This window comes from Macaca thibetana, chromosome 1, assembly GCF_024542745.1.
Source record: "Macaca thibetana thibetana isolate TM-01 chromosome 1, ASM2454274v1, whole genome shotgun sequence".
Taxonomy (NCBI): Eukaryota; Metazoa; Chordata; class Mammalia; order Primates; family Cercopithecidae; genus Macaca; species Macaca thibetana.
The window spans coordinates 83,505,021-83,526,748 of NC_065578.1; the positions used below are offsets into that span (position 1 = coordinate 83,505,021).

The 21,728-nt window shown below is 36.1% G+C and overlaps 1 protein-coding gene across 8 annotated transcripts in view; it reads left to right on the top strand.

Moving 5' to 3' along the window:
* Positions 1–21,398, top strand: part of PRKACB (protein kinase cAMP-activated catalytic subunit beta) — a 165,620-nt gene extending 144,222 nt beyond the window's left edge. For all 8 annotated transcript variants that reach the window (XM_050805912.1, XM_050805883.1, XM_050805893.1 and 5 more), the window contains 2 exons: positions 2,740–2,904; positions 18,071–21,398. In XM_050805912.1, the coding sequence (XP_050661869.1) occupies positions 2,740–2,904; positions 18,071–18,196 (291 nt within the window). In that variant the 3' untranslated portion in view covers positions 18,197–21,398. The remainder of the gene's footprint in view (positions 1–2,739; positions 2,905–18,070) is intronic.
* The last annotated feature ends 330 nt before the right edge of the window (positions 21,399–21,728 follow it).

The following is a 21,728-nucleotide window of genomic DNA, read 5'->3' on the forward strand; positions in this document are numbered from 1 at the left end:
TAAAGTTTAGATTTATCACTGGAAAAATCTGAGCTAACATACCCACTGGAAAAATGTCATGTTATCTTTAAAGTAGACAGTGTGCCTTTTGAATACCCCTTATTCTCTAGTTCTTACTTCATCTAGGTAAATGAGGAAATGTGCAGCAAAATATTTTTAAGATGAAAATTTCAGTCTTTTAGAAGGTTCCTGATAATGACTATTTTTAAGTTATTGAATCATGGAAGGAGAATAAATAATTAAAAATATATACCCTGCAGTCAGTGTACCCAGTTTGGAATTACACCTTTACTATTTATTAGCTCTGTAATCTTAGGCAAAATAATTTCTGTAGGTCTCAATTGCTTCACCCCTACCTATAACATTTGTATTATTATCCAAATGTTATAGGATTTTATGAGCCAGTACACAAAGTGTTTAGCATAATGCCTAGCTTCTAGTAAACCATTGTGTCAAGAATAAAACTAGAGAAGGTAGAAGTTCACATACCTTACTGTTTTAGAACATAAAACTGCTCATAATCTAGGATTATAAAGGGCCTTGCAAAAATGAGATTTTGAGTTGCTAATTTGTATGAGTTGAGCCCCAATCCTGGTCATTTATTGACTATTAACCCTTTAAATAGTCTTTGGTTGCTTGATACAATATTAGTTTTCCTCTGGTATGATAATGGTTTCAATTTACTGTATTGTTATTATTTACATTTAAAATGCTATGATATTTTACTAGCATAGAAAATAAAACCTCTGCATAAAGTAGTGAACAGAGTTGAGAATAGTGCTTTTCAAGCTTTTATGTACATATGAATCCCTTGGCGATAAAAGCTCAGATTTTCAGGCCCAATACCCCCATCATCTGAGGCAAGCCACAGGAATCCACATTTTTATCCTTTTGTCTCCCAGTTTATTCTGATGTGCATGGGTCCTAGGACCAGATTTTGAGAGAATTTACTTATAGAATAGCACAAAAGTGGCAGTCAAAAGCTATGGTTTTGAATTTAACTGTACTATAAAACCTATCTTTGCATGCTGATGATTTAACTTCTACTTTGAGAACATGAGAATGTCTGTCAAGTATGTTGAGCTTTTAGAAAGTCAGAATATAAATTAAGGAGTCTATATATTTGAAGACAGTGTAATAAAGAGCAAAATTCATGAAGATACAAATCATGACTAGATTTCTAGTCCCAATTGTGCCACTTTATGGCCTGATGACTGAGGAAGCTGTACCCAGTAACATTGCTGAATCTTAGTTTCTCCATCTTTAAAATGGAGTTAATACCATATTCACTGAATTTGTCCTATCCAACTAGAATGTAAGTTCCATGAAATCAGAGACTTGCCTGGTTTTGCTCACTGCTCTATATCCAGCACCTAGAATAGTGCCTGGCATATAGTAGGTACTCAATAAATAATTGTAAAATGGATGAACTACAGTATTTGAAATAGTCTAATAAATACTGAGAACAAAAATGGCACAGTACCTTCCCTCAGAAGCTCAGAGCCTGGGGGAGGCAGAAATATGCACAAATACTACAGCATAGTTGAATAAGTAAATGTATTATAAAGAGCAACTGAGGTAATGTAATGATGCACTATGTAAATTATGTAGTGGTAGCACTTGTAGAGAAACAAAATAAGAATGCAGAGAGTTCGGGAATGGGTCTCTTAACCCTTTAAAGTATTTTTTACAAAGGTGCTATGATCAATTTGTAGTTGAGGCTGTAATAATCCAGATATGTATACACATACATGTGTGCATACATATGTGTGTATGACAGGGAAAAGGGTGGTGGAAGGGATTTAACACAAGTTGGAAAGGATAGTGGGGAGGTGGGAGTGATGACAAAAAAGAATAAGGAGGCATAGATGCAGCTATTCTCTCATCCTTTGGTGGTACCCATTTTAATTTTTTTAGTACCCATATCAATGAAAGAGTAAGAACCAGAAGTTAGGTTGGTATAGAAGAGAAGAATGTGTTTAAACAAAACAAAATGAAAAATAGACTTAGGTTTCCTATAAATGTTACTTTAACCTTATCGATTGCCAAAAATCTTCACTTATTTGGGGGTTTCCAGTTGTTTTTAAGGCTGGAGGCCAGTCTAGTATTTTTGTAAAGTCTTCACAAGTTAGTAGGTAGAAAAATGCTTTTAAACCAGTCTAAATCATTTTTAAACTGTTGCATAATAGGAGAATTATTTTTAAAAGCCAACCTCTGATAAATGAAAAATTTTTCATATGCTGTGAAAGGCAGTGTGGGTTTTTACAACCATTTTTAGACTTCCTTTTTGATAGATCTCTTTTCAAAATGTACATACTGATTTCCTTCATATGCTGGTTCTTCTATTTATGTTACAAAGTTAAATTTGTATATCTTTGAGACACAGATTTGTAATGTACGATCCAAAGAGATTGCTCTTAAAGATAGGTGAACCTTCTGATATTTTGCAAAAGTTCTGTAGGTATGCACATTTTTCTGGAGACTGCTCCATGTTCTTAAAGACATCATGACCAAAGCAAGGCCCTAAAAGAACAGGTTTAGTTCATTCACCCAAGTAATTCTCTCCTTTATGACTACTGTGGGGACTGTAACATGTAGTTAAAAGTATGTGAAGGTCATCGCTCCATATTTTTGTTCATATAATGGCTTGTTGCCTTAAAAAAAAAGACTTTATGAAATCAAAACAGAAATATCATGAGTCTTAGAATGTGTGTTTTACCAAATGGTGTGTTTGTGTAGGTCCGATTCCCATCCCACTTCAGTTCAGATCTCAAGGACCTTCTACGGAACCTGCTGCAGGTGGATTTGACCAAGAGATATGGAAATCTAAAGAATGGTGTCAGTGATATAAAAACTCACAAGTGGTTTGCCACGACAGATTGGATTGCTATTTACCAGAGGAAGGTGAGACTTTCTTTTTTAATTTAAAAGCTTTTTTAAAGTTGGTGTTTAAATTACATGTGGTGGAGATATTTTCAACTTAACACATAGTTTTAATTTTTTTACCTTTTGAATTAATCTTGTGCAGGATCTAAAGTACTTTACAGCCCATAACTTAAAAATGAGTTTCCTCCTAGAATTTTTTTTTTTTTTTTTTTTTTTGAGGTGGAGTCTCACTCTGTAGTCTACGCTGGAGTGCAATGGCACAATCTCGGCTCACTGCAACCTCCGCCTCCTGGGTTCAAGTGATTCTCCTGCTTCAGCCTCTCGAGTAGCTGGGACTACGGGTGCATGCCATCATACCTGGCTAATTTTTTTGTATTTTTAGTAGAGACAGGGTTTCACTATGTTGGCCAGGCTGGTCTTGAACTCCTGACCTCAAGTGATCTGCCCGCCTCGGCCTCCCAAAGAGCTGGGATTACAGGCATAAGCCACCACGCCTGGCCCTACCTAGCTTTAAAAGAAAGCGTATATGCTATTTTGACCATCAACCTGAAATGTTTCCTTTGTTAAATTTTTCCTATCTATGCCTGTTACACTTCACAAAACTGTGGAAATTATATATTAGACAGTGTTCTAAGGGTTTTCAAAACTGATGTGAAGCCACATTAGGAAGATATATAAATAAATGTAGTTGCTCATCCAGAATTGGCATGTGCCAGATATATAACAACATTTAATTGCTAGTTTCATCACTTTTTAGTCTTCGTTTTGACCTCCCTGTGGCATTTATCAGGATTACACATTGTTTTATCTAGTGTTTCCCAAACAGACCAAGCTTTTTTACACTTGTGCCTGTGTAAATTTTTTTTTCCTTTACTCAGAATGACTTTTCCCATATGTGCATCTGCCATACTTTTATTTATCTTTTAAGATTTAGTTTAAATATCACCTCTGATATTTTTCTCTGATGGGTATTCTTTATTAATATTTTACATGGTCACTGTTGTTTTAAAACATTTCATTGAGAACAGGTACCATATCTTACTTTTTTTTCATATTGCTATCATCTGGAAAGAGCTTTATGCTTGGTATATGCTCACTAAATGTTTGCTCATTGACTTAAATGAGCATTGGTCTCCCTTTAGGGATGCAACTTTCTTTTATCCATTTGAAAGCTAATTTGAACATAATTCATACAAATAGGGGTTTTAATTCATGCTTTTTTGGAAGGTGAAAACAAATTATCCAAAGTTACTACTTTTTTCCTTTTAACAATTATTTATTCACATAAGATTTTTTCCAAATAGTTATCAGGTCCCTGCTTGTGTGTTAGGTATTCTGCAAGGTGCTGAGAATACAATGATGAGTAAAACCAACCTTTATTCCTGCCTATATGAAGCTTATCCTTCCAGGGGACAGGGAGATTAGTCAGATGGTCATATAAATAAATGTAGAGGTACTATACTTTGAGAAATGTGGAAATTCAGAATAACTTTGCACCTGAGTTTTTTGAGATTTGTTTTGTTTGGTCTTTTGTTTGACTCTTTGCTTGCTAAAGGGATTCTTAGTGTTAGAAATTCAGGCAACTTGAAGGCTTGAATATAAGTATAGATCAAGTTAATCGCTGACATTATTATACCCTCATAATAAAATAGAGAACAAACCCCAGCTAAACAGTAGCATATTTAAAAGAAAGTAGTATTGTTTTTTGTTTTGTTTTGCTACACAAGTTACCAGTATAACAGTTGTGGTAACAGTAATATATTAATTGATAGTAGTTATCATTTCACTATGGTAATAATTTGAGACATTTTAGAAAAGATTTTGCTGCACTGAATTACCTTTATCTCTCATTTTGCTTCTTAAATAATTAAAGATAATTTGCATGAATAAAGTGTTTTCATTTTGAATTATTTATTTTTTTTTCTTTTTTTCATAAAACCAAAACTTCTAATGTTTTAGAGACTTGTCATCTTTAATAATGCTGTGCAACTACATGATTGAGTTTCCTTAAGGAGAAAAAAAATTAATGCTCTAATTAAGTATTAAAAGCACAGTTTTTCTAATGTATGTATTTTACAAACGATTATAGTAACAAGCTGGGTACCCTGGCTCACACCTGAAATCCTAACACTTTGGGAGGCCAAGGTGGGTGGATTGGTTGAGTCTCACTCAAGAGTTTGAGACCAGCCTGGGCAACATGGCAAAACCCCGTCTCCACAAAAAATACAAAAACTAGCTGGGTGTGATGGCTCATCCCTGTAGTCCCAGCTACTTGGGAGACTGAGGCAGGAGGATTGCTTGAGCCTGGGAGATTGGGGCTACAGTGAGCTGTGATTATGCTACTGCACTCCAGCCTGGGCGACAGACCAAGACCCTGTCTCAAATAAATAAATAAATAAATAAATATTACAAAAACAAAACAATTAAAGAATTTTAAAATGCAGCAAAAAGAAAATATAGCCAGACCAAAACAATGTGAATGCAATACAGCCTGTCTCACAGGAGGGATCCAGAAACTCTCTGTTAAGTTCATGAATCATGGCTGTTAGCATTATTATCGCAAATAGATGTGTTACATAGTCAATAATAAGATTCATAGCACTTTAAAATAGATTTAGATTTCATAAAAGCTGTTTGTTTTTTATATTTTTTCTAAATTTGCTAGCATCAATGCAATACTGTATAATTAATAAAAGCAACTCCCTATAACTTCTGCTTTCAGTCTTCAAAATAATCCTGTGAAATAAGTGATACCGTTTCCCCATTTTACTGACGTGGAAATCAGCTCAGAGAGGTTAATTAATTTAAACATAATCATGCAGCTGCTAAGTAATACCTATATTTGATCCCAGGTTCTTCAGATTCTCAATTCCAGGTCACATTATCCCTTTAAAGTCCTTTTGGTATGATTCTTAAAATGAAACTCCAAACCACTAAACAATAAATTGTTTCACAAGATTTTCATGAATTTTACATGTATCATCTTCTTAACTTTTATGCTTTGAGCATTTTGGGAGTAGGAAGACTGTCTCAGAAGGCAGCAAAAAAAGAGAAGGAACTGTGGGGTTAGGTAGACGTTGATCTGAATCCCTGATCAACCAATCATTAGCAGTATGATCATGAACAAATGATTTAACCTCTCTAAAGCATCAGTTTTAGCACCCTTAAATTTTGAATTTGGATAGAAAATACAAAAGGAAGAGTAGTTTGGTGAGAAAGATTAGATAGATTGGCCCATACTTATAACCAGGTAATTTATTAAGCAAATGAATTTGAAATTATCGTAATTCCACCATCCAAATAGAACCTAGTATTTGGCATATGTCTTTTTACTTTTTTTTTTCCTATGCTCTTCATCACTGCAGTCCAGTCCTATGAGCTCAGTAGCCAATTAAGATCTACCTCCTCCAACCCTGCACTTGACCCTTTCCTTCAGTCTCTCATATCACAGTTGCTACATACTACATAATTACATCTGAGTGACTTACTGCCATATTTTACAATCGTTTTAAAACAGGCCAGGTGCAGTGGCTCACACCTGTAATCCCATCAGTTTAGGAAGCCACAGTGGGAGGATCACTTGAGCCAGGAGTTCAAGACCAGGTGGGCAACATAGTGAGACGTCATCTCTTCAGAAAATAAAAAAGAATTAGCCAGGTGTGGTGGCACACACTTGGTCCCAGCTACTCTGGAGGCTGAGGCAGGAGGATCACTTAAGCCCAAGAGGTCAAGGCTGCAGTGAGCCATGATCATGCCACTGCACTCCAGCCTGGGCTACAGAGCTGAGACCCTGTCTCTAAAAGAAGAAAAAATATCCTACTCCACAATAAGTGTGTCTATTGAACTTGTATTTTCTTTCAGTGCTTTCTGAACGCTAACTTATTTTTTGTTCTTGTATAATAATTAACCAGTTTTGCCCTCCATATTTATTGAATAATTCTTATTTGGCCTCTTATCTGAAATTCTACCTTTACTAATGTTAAATTAATATATGCATCTGTCTATTTCTGAACTTTTTTATTTTTATTGATGCATACTATTTTTATATATTCATGAAGTACATGTTATATTTTAATAGATGCATAGTACCCAATGCTGGGTATTAGAATATCCAGTACCTTGATCGTTTATTATTTCTTTTTGTTGGGAACATTTCAAATTTTCTGTTCCAGTTACTTTGAAATATACAACATATTGTTGTGAAATATACAATATAACCACCCTGCTGTGCTATCAAATGCTAGAACTTATTCCTTCTGTCTAACTGTATGTTTGTTCTCAGTACCTTAGTCCTCTTCATCCCTTCCCCCAACACACATCCTTCCCAGCCTCTGGTAGCTGTCTTTCTATACTTTGCTTCTAAGAGGTCAACTTTTTTAGGCTCCACATATAAGTAAGAGCATGTGACATTGTCTTTCCGTGCCTGACTGATTTCACTTTACAGAATGATCTGTTTCCATCCATGTTGCTACAAATGACAAGATTTCATTCTTTTTTTACAGCCAAATAGTATTCCTATATATATTACATTTTCTTTACCCATTCATCTGTTGAAGGACACTTAGGTTGATTCCATATCTTTGCTGTTATGCATAGTGCTGCAATAAACATGAGGATTCAGGTATTGCTTTGATATACTGATTTCCTTTGGATTAGTGGAATTGCTGAATTGTATGATAGTTTTATTTTTAGATGTTTGAAAAATCTCTATGCTGTTTTCCATAGTGGCTGTACTAACTTACCTTTCTACCAACAGTGTGTAAGAATTCCCTTTTCTCTACATCCCTTCCAGCACTTGGTATTTTTTGTCTTTTTGATAATAGCCATTCCTCCTGGTACGATGATATCTCACTGTGGTTTTGATTTGCATTTCCCTGATGATTAATGGTGTTGAGCGTTTTTTCATGTAGTGGTTGGCCATTGTAAGTCTGGTTTTGAGAAATGTGTATACATATCCTTTACCCATTTTAATTAGATTATTTATTTTTGGCTATTGAATTATTGGAGTTCCTTGTATATTCTGGATATTAGTCCCTTCTTGGATGAATAGTTTGCAAATAGTTTCTCCCATTCAACAGGTTGTCTCTTTACTCTTTTGATTGTCTCCTTTGCTCTGCAAAAACTTTAAATGTAATATAGCCCCATGTGCCTATTTTTGTTTTTATTGCTTGTGCTTTTCAGGACTTAGCCATAAACTCTTTTTTGTTCGTTAGGTTTTTTTGTTTATTTATTTATTTATTTATGAGTTGGAGTTTCGCTCTTGTTGCCCAGGCTAGAGTGCAATGGCACGATCTCAGCTCACTGCACCCTCCACCTCCTGGGTTCAAGTGATTCTCCTGCCTCAGCCTCCCGAGTAGCTGGGATTACAGGTGCCCACAACCATGTCCAGCTAATTTTTGTATTTTTAGTAGAGACAAGGTTTCACCATGTTGGTCAGGCTGGTCTCAAACTCCTGACCTGCCTCAGCCTCCCAAAGTGCTGGGGATTACAGGCGTGAGCCACCGTGCCCCACCCATAAAATCTTTAACTAGACCAATGTTCTAGAGCATTTCCCCTGTGTTTTCTTCTAGTATTGTTATGGTTTGGGGCTTTATTTTTAAGTACTTAATTCATTTTGAGTTGACTTGGGGATATGGTGAGAGAGAGGGATCTAGTTTCAGTCTTCTGCATATAGATATCCAGTTTTTCCAGCACCATGTATTGAAGAGAGTGTCCTTTCCCCACTGTGTAACACGTTCTTGATGCCTTTGTCAAAAATCAGTTAATTGTAATACGTGGGTTTATTTCTGGGTTCTCTATTCTGTTCCATGGGTCTCTGTGTCTGTTTTTATATCACTACCATGCTGTTTTAGTTACTATAGCTTTGTAGTATATTTTGAAGTCAGGTAGTGTGAGGCCTCCAGCGTTGCTCTTTTTGCTGTGGATTCCTTTGGCTATTCAGGCTCTTGTGTGGTTCCATACAAATTTTAGGATTTTTTTTCTATTTCTGTGAAGACTATCATTGGTATTTTGATAGGAATTGCATTGAATCTGTAAATTGCTTTGCATAGTAGATCATTTTAATATATTTATTTTTCTGATTCATGACCATGGAATGTCTTTCCATTTGTTTCTGTCCTTTTTAATTTCTTTCATCAGTGTTTTGTAGTTTTTCTTGTAGAGGTCTTTCAACTTCTTGGTTAAATTTATTCCTATCTATTTTATTTTATTTTGTTTTGTTTTTTTGTAGCTATTATAAATGGAATTATATTCCTGATTTCTTTCTTAGCTGGATTATTATTGGTGTATAGAAATGTCACTGATTTTGTATGTTCATTTTGTATTCTGCACCTTTTAATTTGTTGATCAGTCCTAAGAATATTCTGGTGGAGTCTTTAGGTTTTTCTGTATGTAAGATTGTCATCTGAAAGGAAGGGCAGTTTGGCTTTTTCATTTTCTATTTAGATGCCTTGTATTTCTTTCTCTTCCCTGATTGATCTGGCTAGGACTTCCATTACTATGTTGATTAGGAGTGGTGAAAGTGGACTTCGTTGTCTTGGTCCCATTCTTAGAGGAAAGTCTTTCAACTTTTCCTCATTCAATATGTTAGCTGTGACTTTGTCACATATGATCTTTATTATGTTGAGGAATGCCTCTTCTATGCCTAATTTGTTGAGAGTTTTTGTCAGGAGGGGATGTTGGCTTTCATCTAATGCTTTTTTCTGCATCTATTAAGGTAATCATATGATTTTTGTTGTTCATTCTACTAAAGTGATGTATCATGTTAATTGATTTGCATATATTGATCCATCCTTGCATCCCTGAGATAAATCCCACTTGATCATGTTATATTATATATTTGTTGTGTTATTGGATTTTTGTTAGCTAGTATTTTGTTAAAAATTTTTGTGTCTATATTTGTCAGAGGTGTTGGTCTGTAGTGTTCTTTTTTTGTTGTTCGCTTGTCTGGTTTTGTATCAGAGTACTGCTGGCCTCGTAGAATAAGTTAAGAAGAATTCTCTCTTCTTTAATTTTTTGGAATAATTTGAGATGAATTGATGCTAATTCTTCTTTATAAAGTTGATAAAATTGAACAGTAAAGCCATGCAGCCCTGGGCTTTTCTTTAATGTTTGATGGGAATCTTTTTATTACATATTCAATCTGTTCCTCATTATTGGTCTGTTCAGATTTTCTGTTTCTTTCTGGTTCAGTCTATTTCTATTTCTTGTAGGTTGTATGTGTCCAAGAATGTCTCTATTTCCTCTAGGTTTTCCAGTCAGTTAGCATATAGTTGCTCATGATAGTCTCCAATGATCTCCTGTATTTCTGTGGTGTCAGTTGTAACATTTTTCGTTTCTGATTTTGTTAACTTGGATCTTCTCTCTTTTTTTCTTGGTTAGTCTAGCTAGCAGTTTATCAATTTTGGTTATTTTTTCAAAAAAAAACCCTTTCATTTTGATGATCCTTTGTATGTTTTTTCTATATTTCATTTAGTTGTGCTCTGATCTTTATTATTTCTTTCCTTCTACTAATTTTGTTTGGTTTGTTCTTGCTTTTCTAGTTCCTTGAGATACATTATTAGGTTGCTTATTTGAAATCTTTATACTTTTTGGTGTTTATTGCTATAAACCTCCCCTTAGCACTGCTTTTGTTATATTCCATAGGTTTTGGTATATTGTGTTTTCATTTGTCTTTGCTTTAAGATTTTTTTTTATTTCTTTCTTAATTTCTTCATTAGCCCAATAGTCATTCAGAAGTGTATTGTTTCATTTCCATCAATTTGTAGTTTCCAAAGTGCTTCTTGTTACTGATTTCTAGTTTTTTCCATCAGGATCTGAGAAAATAGTTGATATGATTTCAAGTTTTTAAAATTTGTTGAGACTTGTTTTGTGTCCTAACATAAATGGTCTATCCTGGGGAATGTTCCATACGATTATTAGAAGAATGTGTATTCTGCAACTATTGGATAAAATGTTGTGTAAATGTCTCCTAGGTACAAGGAGCGCAGTTTATGTCCATTTTTTTTAGTTGATTCTGTGTCTCGATAATCTGTACAATGCTGAGAATGGAGTGTTGAAGTCCTCAACTATTATTGCATTGGAGTCTGTCTCTCTCTTTAGATCTAATAATATTTGCTTTATATATCTGTGTGCTCTAGTATTGGATGCATATATATTTGAAATTGTTATATCCTTTTGCTGAATTGATCCCTTTATCATTATGTAATGACCTTCTTTGTCTCGTTTTACTGTTTTGACTTAAAGTTTCCTTTATCTGATATAAATTTAGATACTCCTGCTCGTTTTTGTTTTCCCATTGTATAAAATCTTTTTCCATCTCTTCACTTTCAATCTATCTGTGTGTTTACAGGTGAAGTGAGTTTTTTTGTAAGCAACATATAGTTAGATCATGTTATGTTTATATATTCAGACAGTCCATATCTTTTAAGTGGATAATCTGATTTATTTACATTTATAGTTATTATTTATAGGTGAGGACTTATTCCTGTCATTTAAAAAATTGTTTTCTGGTTGCTTTGTATATCTGTCATTCCTTTCTTTCCCTCTTATTGTTTATCATTATAGTTTGGTGATTTTCTGTAATGGTAATATTTGAGTCCTTTCTCTTTCTCATTTATGTGTCTGCCCTACCAGTGACTTTTATACTTTCTTGTTTTCATGATGGTAAATATTATTGTTTCACTTTCAGATGTAGGACTACCTTAAGCATTTCCTGTAGAGCTGGTATAGTAGGGATGATTCCCTCAGTTTTTGCTTATCTTGGAAAGACTTTTTTTCTCCTTCATTTTTCAAGAAAGGTTTCTTGGTTAGTCTAGCAGTTTATCTTTGGTGGCAGGGTTTGTTTTTTCTTTTAGCACTTTGAATATATCATCCCTTTCTCTCCTGGCCTGCAGGGTTTCCCCTGAGAAATCCACATTAGTCTGATGGAGGTTCCCTTATATGTGACTTGATGTTTTCCTCTTGCTGTTTTTAGATTTCTGTCTTGTCTTTGACTTTTGACAATTTCAGTACAGCGTGTCTTGGAAAAGACCTTGTTGGATTCTGTCTATTTGATCTTTGAGCTTCCTGTATCTGGCTTTCTAAATCTCTTAAAAGAACTGGGAAGTTTTCAGCTATTATTAAATTAAATGAGTTTTTCTGTCTTTACCCATCACTTTACCTTCTGGAAAACCCCAAATTTGAATATTTCATTGCTTTAAGGTGTCCCCTATATCATGTATGCTTTGTTCATTCATTTTTATTTTTTATTCTTTTTTGGCGGGTATGTCTGAATTATTTCAAAAGACCTGTCCTCAGTTCTTCTTCTTGATCTAGTTGTCAAAGATCTGTTGTCAAAGCTCTCAGTTGTATTTTTTATTTCATTCATTGAATTCTTCAGTTCTGGGATGGATCTGTTTGGTTCTTTTTATTTATTTATTTTTTTTGAAATGGAGTCTCGCTCTGTCACCCAGGCTGGAGTGCAGTGGCATGATCTCGACTCACTGCAAGCTCCGCCTCCCGAGTTCACACCATTCTCCTGCCTCAGTCTCCCAAGTAGCTGGGACTACAGGTACCCGCCACCATGCCTGGCTAATTTTTTGTATTTTTAGTAGAGACGGGGTTTCACCGTGTTAGCCAGGATGGTCTCCATCTCCTGACCTCGTGATCCTCCCGCTTCGGCCTCCCAAAGTGCTGGGATTACAAGCGTGAGCCACTGCGCCTGGCCTGTTTGGTTCTTTTTTATGCTATCTATCTCTTTGTTGAATTTCTCACTCATATCCTGAATTGTTTTCCTGATTTCTTTGTATTGTTTGTCTGTGTTCTCTTATATCTCACTGAGCTTCTTTAATACCATTATTTTGAATTCTTTTTCAGACATTTCATCATTTTTTGTTTAATTGGAATCTGTTGCTGGAGAATTATGTTCTTTTGGAGGTGTCATATTTCTTGCTTTTTCATGTTCCTTGTATACTTACATTGACATCTCCACATCTGGCGTAACAGTCATTTCCTCCAGTTTTTAGGATTGGCTTTGGTAGGGTAAGACTTTTTTCTGTAGATGTATCATCATGTTGGTTTGTTGGGCAGTTTAGCTTTTATTCTGGGTGCATGCAGTAGTGTAGTCTCTATGATTTCTTCAGCTGTAATTAGCATCAGTGGGTGTCTGTGATTTCCTCAGTGGCTTAGGCAGCATTGTTAGTGGAGCCTGTGGTGAGGCTTTGCTGGGGACAGGGACACCAGGCATCCTGATCCTCAGGCCCCAGTGGTGGTAGCAGCAGGCCAAGCATACCCGCCTTTTGTCCCCTCGTGGCCATAGACTGGCATCAATTTTAGCAGGTCCACGAGGGCCAATTCTTAGGCCTCCATGTGGCTTGCTCAGGTACCAGTAGTGGCAGTGGTAGACTGGGCAGATGGATGAGACCTTAGTCTCCCGGGCAGCATGTGTGGCATAAGCAATCGTAGCAGTGATGACAGGCCAACCCTCAGGCTCCCAGGCAGTTCACACTGCTGCTAGTGATGGTAGCAACAGACTGGACAAGCCAGGCCCTAAACCCTCAGGTGGCATATGTGGGTAAGTGCCAGCAGTGGTAGTGGTGGCAGACTGGGCAGGCCCAGCCTCAGGCCAGTAGTGGGTGGGGCAGGGCAATCCCCAGGCCCTCAGATGGCATAGTTGAGCATTGGGGTTGCAGTGCCAGGCAGTGCAGGCATATACTCAGGACCCTCAATGGTGCACATGGGCACAGGCTGTGTTGGACCAAGTGAGGCAATCCCCAGGCCCTCAAACAATGTGTTTGAGTGCAGGCAGTCGGTGGTTTGGTTCTGTTGTTAGACCCCCTGATGGTGCGTGTGCATGCCGGAAGCAGCAAGCAGAATGGATGGATCCCCAAGCCTCCAGACAGTGCACTCAGTCACTGTGGGAGGTGCCACCAGGCAGGGAAGGCCTGTCCCCAGGCTCCTCTGTTGTACCTGTGGGTGCAGGCTGTGGTGAACAGGTCTGTCTTTGGGCCACTGGACAGCAGTTTTGATGCCAGTGGCTGATGACCTGAGTCTTTTGTCATGCTTCCTGATCATATGTATGTATACCCAGAGTGATAGACAGAGGGGACCACTTCCCAAGCCCCTCAGGTGGTGTGCTGGGGCACTGAGAGGGGTGGCACTTAAAGGGACAGGCCTGTCCTCAGACTCCCATTGGTGTACACAGATACAGACTCTGGTAGGCAGGGAAGGACTATTCCTAGGCCCCTGGATAAAATACTTGAGAGGTGGTAGGCAGAGTGAGTCTGTCCTCATGCCCCGAAATAGAATCCAGATGGGCCAGTTCCCAGGTCCACTGAAGGTGCTGCAAGTACATGGCAGCCCTGTTATGGGGGCTGGGCATTGCTATCAGTGGCAGTGGCCCCAGGCGGGTGGCTCTCAGGCTCTGGGGAGTGTATGCTTTGGCTTCCTTTGCCCCAGAAACAGCCTTCCCTAGTGTGCTGCCCTGCCTGTTCTTTGGAGTATAGGACACTGTGTGGGCTAGAGTGCTGGGGACCCAGCCGCACCATTGGGTCCAGCCAGCACTGTACTACTGGAGCCCCCGTGGTGGACATGGGGCGCTGTCAGTTGGGCTCCAGGTTGTATAGAGATGCATACCATCTAATGGTAATTGGCTTCTCAAAGTGGCACTGTGCTTCAGCTTCTTGGGTCCTGGGAATGGGTGTGGGACCTGGAACAAACTCCCTCTCTGGAACAAGGCTGTTGTGTGAACTCCAGGCAGGTCCCTATACTTGTCTCAGAATTCACAAGGGTTGTGGGGATCTTACATGGCTAGGATTGCAAGTCTGTGGTGGAAACGTGGACCACTGGGGATCTCTCAGTTACCCTTTCCCCGCACTGGAGAACCTCTTCTGGCTCCCAGCTGGTCCCAGCCAGGCCAGCGGCTTCACTTCCTTTTGCTTCCCTGCTCCAGATGTTCCCTGTCACTTCCCTGCTAAATTTCAGTGTTCTCTCTTAGAGGCTTTATTCAACATGTAATTACTCACTGTCCTTCTTTGTGGAGGAGAGTTCTGGGTCAGCCATCTTGAAGCCCTGATCTTTATTTTTTAGTTCTTTTTGTCTGTTTTTGTACTGTATATGTCTCTGCTTTATGTAGCTTTAAAATATTTTAATATTAGGTGGGTCCAGTTTCTTCACCTTTGTTTACCCTTTCCAAATGTTCTGTTCTCTTGCCCCATATGCATTATTTTAGAGTCAAGTTAGGTAATTTATATTTCCTAGAAAATCATCCTTATCTCCTGTATGTTTTCTCTTTCTTTTTTTATTAGAGTTGTCAATGGTTTATGGGGTTTGTTTGTTTGTTTGGTCTCTCTAAAGATTGATTGAATTTGGGAATTAACAATAAAGTTGCATATTAATTAGGAGAGAACCTGAATCTTGAGAAGTTGCCATTATGAACATGTTGCTTCTGCATTTACTCAAACATCTTTTGTCATTCAGTAAAGTTTTAGAGACCCCCCCGCTTCCTCCATATAGGAAGGAATTTATGTCTTAAAGTTATTGCTTAAATTTTTGTTTTGGTTGCTATTATTAATGTGTTTGCTTTCCCATTATAGTAGGATATGGGCAAAACATATTGTTTCTATGTTTATATTATAATTGACCATGTTACTAAATTCTGTTACTGATTTCCACATTTTTCAGTGATTCCTTTGGATTTTTATTGACAATCACAGGAGATTGGCATATCATTTTGTCTGTTCCTTTTCAGTATTTACATCTCATTTCCATTTTTGTTTTATTATATATATTAGAATGTCTAAAACAATATTTTAATGCAGTAGGGCTCTTGAGCTTTCTTGTCTTGTTCCTGCTTTGAATGGAAATGCCCAAGAATATATTTTCAGGGATCATTTCTATAGTTTGTTGCCTTTCATGTTTTGCCACCAAATATAAAGTTGGCCATTTGGCTGAGATAGGTATTCTTTATCAGATTAACAAAATATTGTTGATTTCTAATACACTGTATTTTGTCTTTTTTGACATGTTAGTGTGATGAATTATATCAGGGAGACATCCTCACTTTCCTGGAATGAATACCATTTAATCATGGGGTATTAACATTTGAATATTTGCCTGAAATATATTTGCCAAAATCTTATTAAGTGTTTTTACTTCCATAGTCATAAGTTTTATTAATCTATAGTTTATGTTTTTCTGAAGTTGGGATTATATGGGATTCGTAAAATGAGTTTAGGAAGTTTCCATCCTTTTATTCTGCAGAAAATTTAGGAACATAGAGTTATCTTATATCTATTCCTTATAAATTTTAACAAACTAATTCTTGGATATTGGTCTTTTTGAGTTTTTACTTTTTGAGTCAATTTAAGAAATTTATATTTCCAATAAAATCATCCATTTCCCTTTCTAATTATCATTGCTTATATTATCTTTATTGTTGTATTTATTGTTAATTAATGCTATTTCGAGGTATATTTTTTAGATTGCCTTGAGGCTTGTCAGCTTTATTAGTATCCTAAAGATTTATGATGTATTTGCATCTTTTCATATTTATATTTACAAATAAAATCTTCTGCCAAATGGCAATCATTTACTAATCTATTCATGTTATGTATTTAATTTTTAATAATTATTCCCAAAATGGAGTAGAACTGGACTGCCACTACTCATTTAGAGTTTATGTGCTTTTCAAAGGGCTTGACTTTTCCCAGGTAATAAACAGCTAACCTACCAACAAGTGGCACACTGTAACGTACAGGTTGTAGTAATGGACAAATTGATTGACAGCCAAATCTTGATTATCAATGAAACAGATGTAAGGATCCCTGGATAATTTACAAATAAGAATAATAGAGTACTTTAACCATTTGTTTTCTTATCTTCTCAACTATTATAACTATGCACAGCGGTGCAAAAATCATAGTAAATATGAATAGTTTTCATTGTCTTCTTTATTCTCTGATACATCTGCAAATGCATCAGGGAAGAAAAAAGGCCGAAGAAAGAAGTGGCCTGAACAACTCAAACTGTACAATCATTTTCTACATGTGATTGCCCCAATAGGTTTGTTATTCTAAATTGCTGGCTGGCTAGACATGAAGCAACTGTCTGCTTATCTCATTCTTCTGGACAGTGCAAAACAGCAGTCCCCAAAGCAGGGCATGCAAGGCAACCAGCTCTCAAACAAAAAGATAATATTAGAAGTCCCATTCCTGCTTATTTTTACCTTATTCTTTTTCAATACCTTATTTGTGTGTATATATCTTAGTATAGTCATGCATCTAAATAATTTGTAAGTAAATAACCATATATATTGATTATGTATACTAGAAAATGTTTTACTGAAAGAGATATAAATTAAAAACCCTTGGAGAGCTCTGGGCCAGAAGTGGAGAATCATGAATTTGAAAGCTGCTTTAGCCGCTTATCCATCATGTGAATTTGGTCGACTCTTTTATAATCTGTAAAATGGGAGTAAGAACACCTGTCCTTCCTTCCTCACAGTGTTGTATTGAGAACAAAATAAAGCGACTGTAATTGTTTGTAAATTCTCTAAAGGCTGTGCAGATTATGATTTTTTTTTAACTTTTAAAATCTTTTCCTCAAACGTATTCAGTACCCACATTTAATCTTTATGGAAGACCATATTCAAAGTAGTGGGAAGACATTTTACTTTTAGGATCAAAGGAGAAAAATATTTAAGGTTTAACAATTCTCTAATTCTAAAAGAGATATGTTTCTTTCCAACCTCTCAGAAAGTTTTGATGGCCAGATATTTTAAACAAAACAAACTTGGGAATTAAAAAAGGAAAGCAATTAAAAGTAAGTCTGAGATATATCTGTAACTTCAGGAGAAAAGAATTTTTACAAAAGGAATAGGAAAAGATAAGGTCTTAAAAACAAGGAACTAAACATTAACACTTAAGTTTTGTAACCTTAGGAGCCAGGATTTTGATGCCAACAGTTAATTATCCCAGAAATTTCTTAAGTATTTTGTTGACCTGCATACTTCCTTGAATCAAAATGTTGAGGTTAATAGCTAACCTACTGTTTGCTGCTGCTTCTAGCCCTGTTACATTTTAGGAACCTAATGGCATCTAAGGATTCCACCATGTAATAACAGTGGGAATTTATTTTTCTTGGTGTTTGGAAACTCTCAGGAATTTTTTTTTCTTTTTTCTTATTTTTCTTTCTCGGTCAATTATAGGTTGAAGCTCCATTCATACCAAAGTTTAGAGGCTCTGGAGATACCAGCAACTTTGATGACTATGAAGAAGAAGATATCCGTGTCTCTATAACAGAAAAATGTGCAAAAGAATTTGGTGAATTTTAAAGAGGAACAAGATGACATCCAAGCTCACACTCAGTGTTTGCGCTCTGTTGAGAGATAAGGTAGAGCTGAGACCGTCCTTGTTGAAGCAGTTACCTAGTTCCTTCATTCCAACGACTGAGTGAGGTCTTTATTGCCATCATCCCGTGTGTGCACTCTGCATCCACCTATGTAACAAGGCACCGCTAAGCAAGCATTGTCTGTGCCATAACACAGTACTAGACCACTTTCTTACTTATCTTTGGGTTGTCTTTCTCCTCTCCTACATCCATTTCTTCCTTTTCCAGTTTCATTGGTTTTCTCTAAACAGTGCTCCATTTTATTTTGTTGGTGTTTCAGATGGGCAGTGTTATGGCTACGTGATATTTGAAGGGAAGGATAAGTGTTGCTTTTAGTAGTTCTTGCCAATATTGTTGTTGGTCAATGGCTTGAAGATAAACTTTCTAATAATTATTTTTACTTTGAGTAGCTCAGACTCGGTTTTGCCAAAACTCTTGGTAATTTTTGAAGATAGACTGTCTTATCACCAAGGAAATTTATACAAATTAAAACTAACTTTCTTGGAATTCACTATTCCGGCAGTAAATTTTGGTAGACTAATACAGTACAGCTAGACCCAGAAATTTGGATGGCTGTAGATCAGAGGTTCTAGTTCCCTTTCCCTCCTTTTATATCCTCCTCCCCTTGAGTAATGAAGTGACCAGCCTGTGTAGTGTGACAAATGTGTCACTTTCAGCAGGAAAAACTAATGATATGGATCATCACCCAGATTCTCTCACTTGGTACCAGCATTTCTGTAGGTATTAGAGAAGAGTTCTAAGTTTTCTAAACCTTAACTGTTCCTTAAGGATTTTAGCCAGTATTTTAATAGAACATGGTTAATGAAAGTGACAAATTTTACAGTTTCTCTAATAGTCCTCATCATAAACTTTTTAAATGAAAATAAGCAAACTAAAAAGAACATTGGTTTGGATAAATACTTACACTTTGCAAAGTCAAAAAATGGCTTGGTTATTGAAAACATTATAGAGGTATTCATATTTAAATGAGGGTTTACGTTTGTTTTGTTCTGTAACCCTTAAAAAGAAGTTGTTTCCAGCTAATTATTCTGGTATACTATATTTGTGAGCCTAGGGTAGGGGCACTGCTGCAACTTCTGCTTTCATCCCATGCCTCATCAATGAGGAAAGGGAACAAAGTGTGTAAAACTGCCACAATTGTATTTTAATTTTGAGGTATGATATTTTCAGATATTTCATAATTTCTAACCTCTTTTCTGTCAGTAAACAGAATGTCTGATCGATCATGCAGATACAATTTTGGTATTTGAGAGGTTAGTTTTTTTTCTACACTTTTTTTTGCCAACTGACTTAACAACATTGCTGTCAGGCGGAAATTTCAAGCACTTTTGCACATTTAGTTCAGTGTTTGTTGAGAATCCATGGCTTAACCCGGTTGTTTTTCTGGTTTTTTCTTTACTTTTAATTTTCCCCATCTGATTTTATCTCTGCGTTTCAGTGACCTACCTTAAAACAACACACAAGAAGGGTTAAACTGGGTTCATTTTAATGATCAATTTACATGCATATAAAATTTGTTGTTTTTAATCAAGCTGATCTTAATGTATATAATCATTCCATTTGCTTTATTATCGGTGCAGGTAGGTCACTCACACCACTTCTTTTCATCTGTACCACACCCTTGTAAAACCTTTGAAGACATAAAAAAATCCTGTCTGAGATGTTCTTTCTACCAATCTATATGTCTTTCGGTTATCAAGTGTTTCTGCATGGTAATGTCACGTAAATGCTGATATTGATTTCACTGGTCCATCTATATTTAAAACGTGCAAGAAAAAAATTAAAATACTCTGCTCTAGCAAGTTTTATGTAACAAAGACATATCGTCATGTTAATAAATTTAAAACATCATTTGTATAAAATATTTTAATTTTCTTGTATTTCATTTAGACCCAAGAACATGCTGACCAATGTATTCTATATGTAAACTATAAATTCTATGGTAGCTTTGTTGTATATTATTGTAAAATTATTTTAATAAGTCATGGGGATGACAATTTGATTATTACAATTTAGTTTTCAGTAATCAAAAAGATTTCTATGAATTCTAAAAAAAATATTTTTTTCTATGAAATTACTAGTGCCCAGCTGTAGAATCTACCTTAGGTAGATAACCCCTAGACATACATTGGTTTTGAGGGCTAGTCAGCCATTCCATTTTACTCTCTATTTAAAGGCCGTGAGCAAGCTTATCATGAGCGAATACGTCAAGGGAGTCAATTTCTGACCAATCAAGTACTCTAAATTAGAATATTTTTAAGGTATGTAGAATTCCCAGTTTCAGCCACAATTTAGCCAAGAACAAGATATAAACTTGAATAAGAAGTAAGTAGCATAAATCAGTATTTAACCTCAAATTACATTATTTGAAACAGAAGATACTATGTTATGCTCAGTAAATAATTAAGAGATGGCATTGTATGAGAAGGAGCCCTAGACTGAAAGTCAAGACATCTGAATTTCAGGCTGGAAAACTATCAGTATGATCTCAGCCTCAGTTCTCTTGTCTGTAAAATAGAAGAACTGGATTAGGCAGTTTGTAAAATTCCTCCTAACTTTCACAGTTGATGACAAGATTGTCTTTTCATCTGAAATTTTGAAGGGTATGTTGCTTTGAAGTAAGTCTTAGTAAGGCAATATATTTTAGGGCATCTTTCTTCTTATCTCTGACAGTGTTCTTAAAATTATTTGAATATCATAAGAACTTGGTGTCTGTCCTAATTCCTTTCTCACTCACTGATGCTGAACACCCAGTTGAATCAAACTGTCAACCTACCAAAAAAGATACTGTGGCTTATGGGTATTGCTGTCTCATTCTTGGTATATTCTTGTGTTAACTGCCCATTGGCCTGAAAATACTCATTGTAAGCCTGAAAAAAAAAATTTCTTTCCCACTGTTTTTTCTGCTTGTTGTAAGAATCAAATGAAATAATGTATGTGAAAGCACCTTGTAAACTGTAACCTATCAATGTAAAATGTTAAGGTGTGTTGTTATTTCATTAATTACTTCTTTGTTTAGAATGGAATTTCCTATGCACTACTGTAGCTAGGAAATGCTGACAACAACTGTGTTTTTTAATTAATCAATAACTGCAAAATTAAAGTACCTTCAATGGATAAGACAATTGATTGAGTCTTGAATTCCACTTGGTGCCCTCATCTCCTGATTTATTTTCTGCTGATACAAGAGATGCTTATAGATTCCTAGTTTTTATGTGTTTGGGTTGGTTTCTGGGTGGTGGGAGCAGAGCAAATTGGGGAGGAATATATCCACCAGTCTACTCACACTGGATGTTTACTAAGAAACTGCTAGATTCATTTAATAGTTTCTCAAAAGTGTTTCTACTTCCTTCTCATTTCTCATATTGGTTCAGATTATCCCTAACATAATGTTCTAAATATTCATATTTAAAGGATTTGATACTTCAAGAGTGCTCATCCTTCTATTGTAACAA